Raw genomic sequence first — 12,796 nt, forward strand, 5'->3', positions numbered from 1 at the left:
CCATCCCTATTACCAATTTCCAGTCCTGTCCCAAGCACACACACTCCTTTGCATGCATCCACTAGAACAGAGCCAACCAGCACACATAAGCTCTAACACACCAAGAAACACAAGCACATACCCAAACAACATACAAACACCACAACTACACCCACCACATCCACTGCCACAACCACTGCACCCATCATCACCACACAAAGCCACCACATCCACTGCCACACCCACAACTACCACACCCACCACCAGACCCACCTCCACTGCCACAACACCCACAACCACACCTAAAACTACCACACCCACTACCACACCCACTACCACCACACCCACCATACACACATAACCTCCACACCCAACACCATACCCACAACAACCATCACACCCACAACCACCACCCCACCCATCACAACACCCACAACCACCACCACCACACTGACAAGCACCAGCACACCCACAAGCAACCACCAAACCAACCACCTCAACAGCACATTTATCTAAACATACACACTCACAAAAACCCAACCCACAACAACACCATCCAAACGCAAACACCCACACTCACCAGAATACCAAACACATGCCAAGAAACACACACCCAAACGTACAAAACATGCACCAGACCCGCATGCAACAGCACAACAGACAGACACATGTACATCACACGCTCCAGCTCCTTCTACCTCTAAAACCCAGTTCTCGCCCACCCCTTTTACGCTTTATCCTAGTTCTGCTTTTATTAATACTCTGAACTCTACCCCTGCCAAACCCCTCCCTTACCCAAAACTACCCCACCCAAACTGAAAACCACCCCTATGAAACCCAAACCCCCACTCTTAAACCAACCCCTCCTGAGAAAGATCATTTAGGTGCCTGCTCTGTGCGCACTAGATGCCCCTTCCTGAGGAGGTTCCCCTTGGCAGCTCTATAGGAGGCAAGTTAGAAACAAGAGCATAACAGTGCCATCTATTGGCATTTGTATATATTTTTCATTTATTATTAGAAATGAGAGAAGTATCTTGTGATTTTAATAAATAACGGTTGTACATTTCCACAAGTTTGTCCTGACATTAATTTTCATTTACAATTGTTTGATTCCTAAAAATGTTTATGACTACAATGTGAAGTACACATTTTTAATTACCATTATGGCAAGAAATACAAAATATTTTTTATTGTCTACTTTGTTAGATGCATGCACTGGTTAAAATAGTATGTATGGTAATTTGACTTGAGGTGCAAGGATTCGTCATGGTAATGGATTTTTACTGTTGGAACATCTAAAACATAAATGTTCCACTCTCTAATACACAGAACCCTGCCTTAGGGCTCCCTGTGCTTCTTTAAGGGTGATTTACATATTTTAAAGAGGCAGGACTTAGCTTTGCCATTACTTTAAATGGCAAAGTTGAGGTAGTAGTTTTAAAACAGCCCTTCCAGTCTTCAGTGGCAGATTAGGAGCCATGTTTTACATTTTCACACCCAAGGCGGCATAACCAGTGCTGCAGTCCCTGTGATGACCCTCTAACGTACATTCCCTGGGTGCCATCTACTAGGGACTTACAAGTGAGCTAGCATTATCCAGTTGGGTATAAGCCAATTCAACATACACACTTTCAGGTCAGGACACAGGCAGTGAGGTCAGGCTAGCACTATCAGAGTCGAAAAACCAGGAGCATCACTCCAAAACTTTGGGGGTGACCACACAAAAGAGCCATTTCCTTTCAGTGCTGGATCAGTATTTTTCTGGGGTGTATTATAACATAGTAATTCTTGAATCTGAGAATGAGAGTATTTCCTCTGAAATGTTATTGGATCAGGAGAGATATACTTGCCTGGATATACATATATGTGATAAGATAAATAAAAATAAAGACCTTGACGCTTCACCTTGGTCCGAATGCTTCCTGAGAATGGGTTACCTGGGAGCTTTGATTGACAAGCGGCAGCTTAGCCGCGAGGAGTGCACCACCTGCGTATTACAGGGGCCACAGTTGGAACGATATTTATCGCGCCAGAAAGTGGGCCATTTGTGTAGATTAAGAACAGGTCCCCATGCCGGGGCTCATGTGGAGTCTTTATTTGCAGGAATTAAGGTGCAAACATTTGGGATGCTAATCTGCAACTACAAATCCCAACATGCAGGGCACAGATTTGAATTGGACAGCCCATCTGGGCGTGCCATAATGCATGATAATTACTGGGAAATGCCGCATTGCACGCTATGACTCCGCCTCACCTCTGAAGAAGACATTTATTTTCTAAACGCGTCAGGCGGCGGAGCAGCTGCTTTTAAGTTTGACATGAGGACTTTGTTCATACCAATAAAGAGCTTGATGCTTCACCTTGGTCCGAGTGCTTCCTGAGAATGGGTAACCTGGGAGCTTTGATATGCGATAAGATGTAGCTTTATTGGTAGAGACACATGACTTTATATCTCAGAATAGTTAAAAGACAACCAACTTAACTTGCGCATTAGAAGAGGTTTTTCCTCATTTTCACTCCCTGTTTGGCTCTTCTTTGACTGAACATGTAGGTATAATAGAACATTTTAATAGCTATATGTAGGAAAGGGCCCCTTTTTGCATGGTTACACCCCACTTTTTGCCTGACATCTGATGCGACCTGACTTGTGGTGCTGTGGGTCCCTGCCAATCAAGTTCCCAGGGCCTGTGTTCTTTCCCAAGACTGTATTTTTGTATCCACAATTGGCACATCCCTGGCTACAGGTAAGCCCCTTGTAAAATGTACCATGGGTACCAAGGGCACTGTGACCAGGTAAGGCCTTTAAGGGATGCAGCACCGGATCACTGACGAAATATCGAGAAGAAGAATATCGAATTGCCAAAATATCGAAGGAAAAATATAGAATGCCAAAATATCGAAGCCCTATCTCCAAATAGGTAAGTACAAAAATATAGAATCCTAAATATCGTTGTAAAAAATATAGTTAGTCACAATATCGAATTTTTGTAAATGTCTTAAAATGAATGTAAAATTAATGAAATAAAACATATAATTAACTGAAACATACTTAAAAATACTTAAATTAGTTTAAAATTAATAATTAATTAATGTAACTAAAAAAAGAATAATAATTCATATGTATTAACGTAATATTGATTACAAAAATGCTATATTTTTTGCGTAGGATAGCGGGCGGGTAAAATTTACTATTACCACTTATACGTATGGAGCAACTGTTAATCCGGGAGTCAGCTTCTGTCCCATTGGCTGTTAATCGTAGCTCGACTAACCACATCGGCTCGTTTGACGGGGGACCTTGTTAACCTAGGCCCTGGGATGGCCAATGCTAACAATAGAACCCAGTGCCCACCTAGTAGTTTATCACAACATCCCCTGGTGAATGTTCCTCCCCAAATATCGGATCATGAAGTGAGATCATTGCCCACAGCTCCAATTCCACCAAAGACTTTTCCTAACACTGAGACTTTGAATCTCCCCCCAGCATCACACCCTTATGTAATAATTTTGGATGGAGTTCCCTGTTTGTCTGATACAAAGAAGGAGTCATGGGTGGACCTTCACAACAAATGTGTGGACTGGTTGAGGAAACACAAGGGTTTCGATCCGGCGAGATTACATGAAATTTTAATGGTGCGGAGAGTGGGATGGGTGGGTGCATCTGTTAAAAACATCACCGGGGATTGTATTGTTATAAACTTCTGCAGGCCTCATACTGTTCAGTCTTTAATGCGTACCCGTGAGTTATTGCCGGGTTTTAAGACGAATATATGTATGTTTACTCTTGGTTATTTTTATAAACCCATTACTAACAATAGCGAGCCCACGCCTACGGCCCTCCCTTTGGCGAATCGTTTCTTGGCTTTGTCTGATTTAGACGTCCCTGACTGACAACCAAGAACGAGTGCTGAATCTCCAGTCTTGTTACAGAATGAGGCCCCTGCTCTTCCTTTAGTATTTGTACCTGTCACTCCCAATAGTTCAGACAATCAATTAGAGAGTGTAGTATCAAGAGCAGGCACCTTGAATGTTTTAAGCTGGAATGTAGCAGGCCTCCAACAAAGGCTTTGTGACCCTGGGTGGGTTAGTTTTATCCAGAGTCAAGATATAATCATGTTACAGGAGACGTGGGCCACCGCAGATTTACATGTTAATGGGTTTCAGTGTCATAACACTCTTGCAACTAAATCCAGAATGGGCCGTCCTTCGGGAGGATTATCTATCTGGATTAATATTTCTGTTGGAGGCACTACCAGGGTTATACCAACGAATAATCAGAATTTCCAGGCTATACTATTTAATCAGAAAATAAGTTTTTTCCTGGTTAATTTTTATAATAATGATTTTAGCTCATCACCAAATATACATTTTAGGAATCTCTTTAATTTTATTACCACTCTGGAGTCTAGGCCCGATTTTGATGACACCAGTGGCCTTGTGTTGGGAGGTGATTTTAATGCAAGACTTAATGCTGACTGCTCAACCATGAAGGACTGTAATCCGGCACCTGGGTGTCAAAGGGGTGTGGAATTGACTTCCTTTTTGAGCACACATAATTTGGAGAATGCCATGGACATAATGGCTAACTGTTTTCCAACAGCCTCCCTAGTGCCCACATTTAAAGGTAGAGATTGCTCATCAAAAATTGATTATATTTTTATTTCCCCTGGGCTGGCCGATCGTATCAGTAAGGCTATGGTAATTCCTATGCCGCAGGGGGATCACAACCCCATTAAGATCTGCCTAAAAGCAATCCACCGCCCAGTCTATAACAAGGAATGTGGTGCTAGGAACCTCTCCATTTGTTCAAATAACCTTAGATTAAAATGGAGGGGTATTAATGTTACGGCGACTTTCCAGACTCTGGTCAGAGATAACCTACTCCTTTTTTTCTCATGTCTGTCTGATCTAAACCCGAATCCTGGGGCAGTTGAGGATTTCGTTAAGATTTGCTCGGCTCTTCGAGCCCAGCTTATGACTCCGCCGCGTGTAATCACGGTTGACCAGGGATGGTTTGATCATGAGTGTTCTCTGGCCAACCGTGATTTGCGGCGTGTCTTATCTTCCTGCCCGAGGAACTTGACCAACGTGAAAAATGCTAGGACTCGATATAAACTGGCCATTAGTAGAAGGAAGGAGGAGATCCTCGAGGAGCGCTGGGAGGTGTTAGCGCAAACCGCTGCCCGTGGAAGGGGGGATATCTTTTGGGCTGCGGTTAAAGATCTGCGCTGCTCAGGTCAGCTCTCGACCCCAATGGATTGTACCATTCCCGAAGCTGCCTAGGTGGACCATTTTTCTAAGATTTATGCGGTCCCATCCTCATCGACGGCTACTCCAATATTTAACCACCCTCCATGGGTAGACATATCATTATCTGAGGTGGAAGAGGACATCGCACAGAGCGCGGGGAATAAAGCTCCAGGCTCAGAAGGCCTTCCCATTGACATTATTAAAGCCTACCCCGATTCATGGGCCCATCTCTTGTTGAACGTTTTTAAAAATTTTACTTTCACCTCTCCACCACCACTAACTTGGTCATCGAGTATAATAGTGCCTATTTTTAAGAAGGGCGATCGGTCCCAACCATCATGTTATAGGCCAATCTCCCTTATCGATAACACCTTAAAAATTTTAAGCAGAGTATTGTATAATAAAATCCTAACATGGGCCGAGGATAAGCACATTTTGGAGAGTTGTCAGCTGGGTTTTTGTAATAAGGTTGCCACTGCAGAGCAGTGCCTCAATCTCAACCTTATTTTGGGCAAATACACTGTTGCACGTAAATGCCCAATTTACCTTGCTTTTATGGATTTATCTACTGCCTTCGACCTTGTCAACAGGTCGTTGCTTTGGAGGGCCTTATTGAAATATGGTCTGGACGAATCCATGGTCCACTTCCTGGCCTATTTGCATAGAGATCTGAAGGCTTGTGTCAGGATTGGTCATGGGGGTGAGGTAACTGAGATGGTAAGAGTCAATAGAGGGGTTAGACAGGGCTGCGTCCTAGCCCCTCTTTTATTTATCATTTATATCAATGGCCTACACAAACACCTGGTCTCCCTAACTGGCGACGTTCCGTTAATAAACGGTAACCATCTCCCCGCCCTGCTATATGCAGATGACGCGGTCCTTATGGGCCGCACCCCTAACGCACTACGCACTTTAGTGAATGGCTTTGTCGACCATATGGACTCCCTAGACCTAAAGACTAATTTTAAAAAGTCCTTTGTAATGTCATGTGGCCCAAAGAAACGACATATTGGTAGCATTGTTGTGGGGACAGAGAGACTGGGGTCAACTAGCAGCTTCCCGTATTTGGGAGTGGTCTTTGCTGCGAACAACTCCTGGAGTGGGCATATTGCCCACTCCAGGGGTAAGTTCTCAAAGGCCATTAACTCAATCCTGAGCCTCCCCCGCCCCAAGAAGACCGGTGCGCTGGCTGCTACCTTAAAAATATACAAAGCCCAATGCGTCCCGGTTGCCACATACGGTGCTGAGGTTTGGGGAACTGCTAGATGTCCTCATATAATTGCCGAGGAAAACAGATTTTGCAGGAAGCTCCTCTGTGCCCCCATTTCCTCCCCACACTACATATGCCATAAGGAATTGGGGTTGCATTTTATAGGGGATTTTATTCGTGCCCGCCCTGCCCTTTTTTGGCTGGCGATTTGGAAAATGTCTGCCGCCAAATTGACCAGGGACATTATTGAGGATTGTTTACATTGTGATAAGGGCATGGCTATCCCCTGGCTCTCAGGGGTGCTGAGTGCACTTCACAGCGTGAACTCCCAAAATGTTTTCTTAAAACCCACCACCACCACGCTTCCATCTAAATGCGAACTTAAAAAAGCACTTTACATGTTGTTCAGTGCCGAAAGGGCAGCGAAGGAGTCTTTGAAACCTAGCGTTTCTAGATACCTAGCTCGCAATCTTTTAACTTACCCTACACCCAGTTATTTAACTCTCCCAATGAGTCGCTGGGAGCGTGGCCTTATATTCCGTCTCAGGGCAGGTACCATTAAATACGCTCTTAGTTTTCCCTTATGGAATTATAATGATCAATGTGTTGAGCCATGCCCTTGTGACTGTCGGAGCAAGCAAACAATTTTACACTTTTTATTTTTCTGTAAATTTTATATCAAGTATATTAAATGGTTTTTAACTCCGTATTTAAAAAAATTAAAACCAATTAGCCTGGAACTTGCATTTTCGATGATTTTGACCCTGGACGACCATGAACTTGTCTTCCGTGTGAGCTCTTTCTTAAAAACTGCGGTTCGTGCTCGATTAACAATGTCTTAAAATTCGTATGGTCTGTTGTTTTTACTTGTAAATAGCATCACACTGTGTATTTTGCAACGCTTATTTTATTTACTGTGCTTTTATGGATTATTATTGATCCGAATAAAGTTTCATTGACTTGACTACTATTACCACTCCAGTAAGTGAAATAGTAGAGAAAACGTTGGATAGCGGTAGGGTAAAAATTACTATTCCCACTCCAGAGAGTGCAACAGTAGGGATAGCGGGAGGGTAAAAATTAGTATTCCCACTTCAGACAGTGTAATAATAGGGAAAGCATTGGATAGCGTAGGGGTAAAAATTACTATTCCCACTCCAAACAGTGCAACAGTAGAGAAAGCGTTGGATAGCGTAGGGGTAAAAATTACTATTCCCACTCCAGAGAGTGCAACAGTAGAGAAAGCGTTGGATAGCGTAGGGGTAAAAATTACTATTCCCACTCCAAAGAGTGCAACAGTAGGGAAAGCATTGGATAGCGTAGGGGTAAAAATTACTATTCCCACTCCAGTGAGTGCAACTGTAGGGTAAGCGTTGGATAGCGTAAGGGTAAAAATTACTATTCCCACTACAGAGAGTGCAACAGTAGGGAAAGCGTTGAATAGCGGGAGGGTGAACATTACTATTCCCACTCCAAAGAGTGCAACAGTAGGGAACGCGTTGGATAGCGTAGGGGTAAAAATTACTATTCCCGCTCCAGAGAGTGCAACAGTAGGGAAAGCGTTGGATAGCGTAGGGGTAAAAATTACTATTCCCACTCTAAAGAGTGCAACAGTAGGGAAAGCTTTGGATAGCGTAGGGGTAAAAATTACTATTCCCACTCCAGTGAGTGCAACTGTAGGGTAAGCGTTGGATAGCGTTAGGGTAAAAATTACTATTCCCACTCCAGAGAGTGCAACAGTAGGGAAAGCGTTGGATAGCGGGAGGGTAAACATTACTATTCCCACTCCAAAGAGTGCAACAGTAGGGAAAGCGTTGGATAGCGTAGGGGTAAAAATTACTATTCCCACTCCAAAGAGTGCAACAGTAGGGAAAGTGTTGGATAGCGAAGGGGTAAAAATTACTATTCCCACTCCAGAGAGTGCAACAGTAGGGAAAGCGTTGGATAGCGGGAGAGTAAAATGTACTATTCCCACTCCAGTGAGTGCAACTCTAGGGTAAGCGTTGGATAGCGTAGGGGTAAACATTACTATTCCCACTCCAGTGAGTGCAACAGTAGGGAAAACGTCAGATGGCGTAGGGGTAAAAATTACCATTCCCACTCCAAAGAGTACAACAGTAGAGAAAGCGTTGGATAGCGTAGGGGTACAAATTACTATTCCCCCTCCAGAGAGTGCAACAGTAGGGAAAGCGTTGGATAGCGTAGGGGTAAAAATTACTATTCCCACTCCAAAGAGTGCAACAGTAGGGAAAGCGTTGGATAGCGTAGGGGTAAAAATTACTGTTCCCACTCCAGTGAGTGCAACTGTAGGGTAAGCGTTGGATAGCGTAGGGGTAAATATTACTATTCCCACTCCAGAGAGTGCAACAGTAGGTAAAGCGTTGGATAGCGGGAGGGTAAAAATTACTATTCCCACTCCAAAGAGTGCAATAGTAGGGAAAGCGTTGGATAGCGTAGGGGTAAAAATTACTATTCCCACTCCAGTGAGTGCATTAGTAGGGAAAATAATAATTTAATATGTGATTAATAATATATAAATTATTAATATCAAATAAAAATATTAAAATTAATTACCAATCACACAATATTTAAAAATTAATTTATTATAAATACACATTTTTTTTTATTAATACCCTATTAATAATTAATTAACAACCAATTAATTTTCAATACCAAAAATTAATAAATAACATTTATACTAATTAATAAATAATTAAGAATAAATTAATTAACAATATACAAAAATTATTTCAATAATTAATTATTTACAAATCAATTAATTCCCACCATATTCCCCTATAAACCCACAACCCGCTACAAATAATCAATTAATACAATTACCATAGTTATCAATTAAACAATTAATACTAATTAATTACCAATTAATACAAATTATTTACCAATTAATAATTAATCAACAACCAATTAATTTTCAATACCAATTAATAATTACCTAATAACAATTAAATTACTTCCCACCCTATTCCCCTATAAACCCACAACCCGCTACAGAAGTAAAACGCAAAATTAAATTAAAAATAATTAATAAATCCTAAAAATGATTATTTAATGTACTGTAATTAAATTACTTCCCACCCTAATCCCCTATAAACCCACAACCCGCTACGGAATTAAATTACACAAAAATTAAATAACATAAAATTCATTACTATAAAAATATTCAAACATACATTCAAAAATGTATACATACTTTTAACACATATACTAACACTTAAAACACTATAAAAAAAATCGATATTTTTAACAACTGTATTATGACTGTCGATATTACTTACTTCTATATTATTTAAATCGATATTTTATTTCTTACCTGATTTTCGATATTCTTCACCACTATATTTTGGCAATTCGATATTCTGTCCATTCTATATTAAAAACTCGATATTCTGTCCTCTCGATATTTTGAATTCGATATTATGTCTGTTTACCGCAGCACCTAATGTGCCACCCTTAGAGACCCTCCACTTTAACACACACACAGTGCCACTGCAGGCTGTGTGTTTTGGCGCAGAGAAAAGTGAAGAGTCGATGTTGCACATATCCCTGTGGGCCATGCCTGCAATTCACTGCCTGAGGCCTAGTTAAGTCACCCCTCTAGCAGGGTGCACTAGCCTTAAGGTGAGGGTACAGAGGGCCACGCCCTGTAACCCTACAGTGTCTAAGTCCATACTTAGACATTGTCTGGGAGTTGGTCAATACGAACTCCACAGCTCCATAATGGCTTTACTAAAGACTGGGAAGCTTGGTAGCAAACTTCTCAGCACATTAAACTCACACTGATGCCAGTGTGGGATTTAATGTAAAATGCATCGACCAGCCCTGGTGTGATTCCTTAATGGATTCCCGCTGTTTGCACCACCAGACAGGTTTCTGGACACCTGGGTAGACAGCCTCCACTCTCTGGGTCCAGAAACAAAGCTCACCCTGGACAGAGCCTCCTCCCACATGATAGGCTGGGTCCACGAAAGGGGGAGCTTCAAAGGCCTGCTACCTTTGGAAGCGGTCCTGCCTTTTGCTACCCCCAGCAACTGGCTCCCACCGGTTCTGACCCCCACTTTGGGTTGGAAGAATCGGCGGGAAAAACAAGCTAGGACAGGAGGTGTGCCCACCTTTGCCAACCCCACCCCTCAGGTGGGGGAGGAGAGGTGAAGCAAACATCTCAGTCCCCTCCATCTTTAAGATGAGTGGTCTCAGCCAATTAGGAAGAGGCTCATGCCCCCTCCCACTCGAGGGTGGCATAATAGGGGGTGTACCCACCCCAAGGGAGATACCCATCGGTCCCGACCTGCACACCCCTTTAGTATTAAGGGCCGGCCCTGAACCTTGCCTCCTCAGATTCGAGGAAGAAAGAAGAAGGACCAAAGAGCAGTGCAGACCCAGGAAGGAGAAGAGTACACCAACTGCTTTGGCCCAAGCGCTACCGGCCTGTCCCGTCTACGACATACCTACAGCAAGAACCCCGGCAAGTCCAGCAGCCAGCAACCCCCAGAGCCCGGATGACCTGCCCTGCAAGAAGCTTACAGACTCTGTCTCCTGTGAGCACCGGATTTGCTTAAACAAAGACTCATCTCTAGAATCCGGGTTCCAGTGACTCCGCGATTCTGCGCCACTCTGCACCCGACGTCCACAGGCAGAGTTCGAGTTGCCGAACAGCACAAGGAGGTCTCCCCAGTGATCCTGACCTGGGATCTGGTGATCCCCTACTTCCTTCAAGCTTCAAAATGATGCCTGCAGCCTCAACCTGAAGGGTCCCCCATACCGAGACCAGAGCTGGTAAGAAATCCGGACTCCAGAAGACATCCTTGCCCCGACGTCCCATGGCCTTGGGCAGCCCAACCAATGGTGTCCAGGCATCTCCCCAGATCCCAACTTACCACTCCAGCAGGTGGTTGCCTTCAGGACGCCTCCCTACCCGAGCCTGCAGCATCTTTGTGAAACCGAAGGTCTCCATTGGAAAGCACAGGGTGCCTGATGCCCGTTTTGTACCCTGCACCTGGCCGTTCTAGTAGCGCTGGTGGTGCAGCTCCTGTGCTGGTTGTTGGCCCCTGCAGTGCTGACTATAACCCCAGAAGCTCTGCTCCCACACCCGTGTGGCCAGCTTGTCAGCAGTCCCTAACCGGAGGCTTCCTTAGCCCCATTCGCTAACATTGGACCCCTGCACTCTGCACCCGGCCGCCCAGTGCTGCTGGTGGTGCAACTTGAGTGCCTATCTAGACCTTAGGGAACCTTGGTCCTAACCCCCAAAACTCACCCTTGTAAGTTATGTACTTACCTGTGAAACCGCTAACACTTTGTCCCCATAGGAACCCATATAAAGAGATTTTGGGCCTAAAAAATGTGTGTTGAACTATGTTGTATAAAGGAAAAGAGATTTCTATTGCAAAGTGTAAAAAGTCATACTAACCTTGTATGTAGAGATCCTAAGGTGTGGTATCCAGGCATACCACCCCCAGTACTCAAAGTAATCCAAAAGTAATCCAAGAGTAATGAAAAGTGATTACTGTGTAATTTAAACTGTTTTCAAAGCATATCCAAACCTGTAAGAATTGCAACTTCAAGCACAACTGCATTTCCTTGAACAGTCTTGTATTTTGAACATATATTTTACTTAATTTTGCCAGGTCATGCTGGGTTCTAAAATAAATATAAGTATACCTTTTATTTTACTTTTTTAATTGATCTGGATTTTGTCTTTGAGTGTGTGTATCAGTCCTTGATTAAGGGAAAGCAATAAATGGTTAACACACCCTCTGGATAAGCCTAACTGCTCGCCCACACTACCACAGAGTTGTTAGTACTTACCTAATTTAGTCTCTGCTATACCTCGGGGGACTCCCTGGACTCTGTGCACACTATACCTTACTTTGGTATAGTATATACAGAGCCAGCTTCCTACACTATCTGTATACGGTTTCATTGATTAACCACATTAATTATCTTCACTGTCATTGCCACCATTGGCATCTCTAAAAATCAGTGGTCATTATCAGTGGTTTTAACTACTATAGCAGATCCCTTTTATTTGTGAAGTTGTGAATTTTGTGTGAAACTAAATGGCTGTTTTCTCTTTCTACAGCTAAAGAAGTAATTATCGCAATTAGTGTGCCTGTGCTCTCTGCAGTTTGCATCGGGATCTTCTGTCTACGAAAGAAACAAATGTGAGTCTAAGCCTTTTATTTTTTCCTTATTTATTACTCATTTGTGGCCTAGATTTACTCGTTTTTCACACAATGCAGCAAAAAATGTTGGGCTGCATTGTGCAAGAGCAAAATGAACAAATGATGGACGGTGTGATGAACAATGCAAACATTAACCCCCAGTCACAAGGATCTGGGT

General features: G+C 43.2%; 1 protein-coding gene across 4 annotated transcripts in view; it reads left to right on the forward strand.

Moving 5' to 3' along the window:
- IL31RA (interleukin 31 receptor A) overlaps positions 1 to 12,796 on the forward strand; it is a 1,058,288-nt gene that overhangs the window by 990,598 nt on the left and 54,894 nt on the right. For all 4 annotated transcript variants that reach the window (XM_085631330.1, XM_085631333.1, XM_085631331.1 and 1 more), the window contains one exon: positions 12,537 to 12,618. In XM_085631330.1, the coding sequence (XP_085487456.1) occupies positions 12,537 to 12,618 (82 nt within the window). The remainder of the gene's footprint in view (positions 1 to 12,536; positions 12,619 to 12,796) is intronic.

This window comes from Triturus cristatus, chromosome 2_1 (genome assembly GCF_964204655.1).
Source record: "Triturus cristatus chromosome 2_1, aTriCri1.1, whole genome shotgun sequence".
In the NCBI taxonomy this organism is placed as follows: domain Eukaryota; kingdom Metazoa; phylum Chordata; class Amphibia; order Caudata; family Salamandridae; genus Triturus; species Triturus cristatus.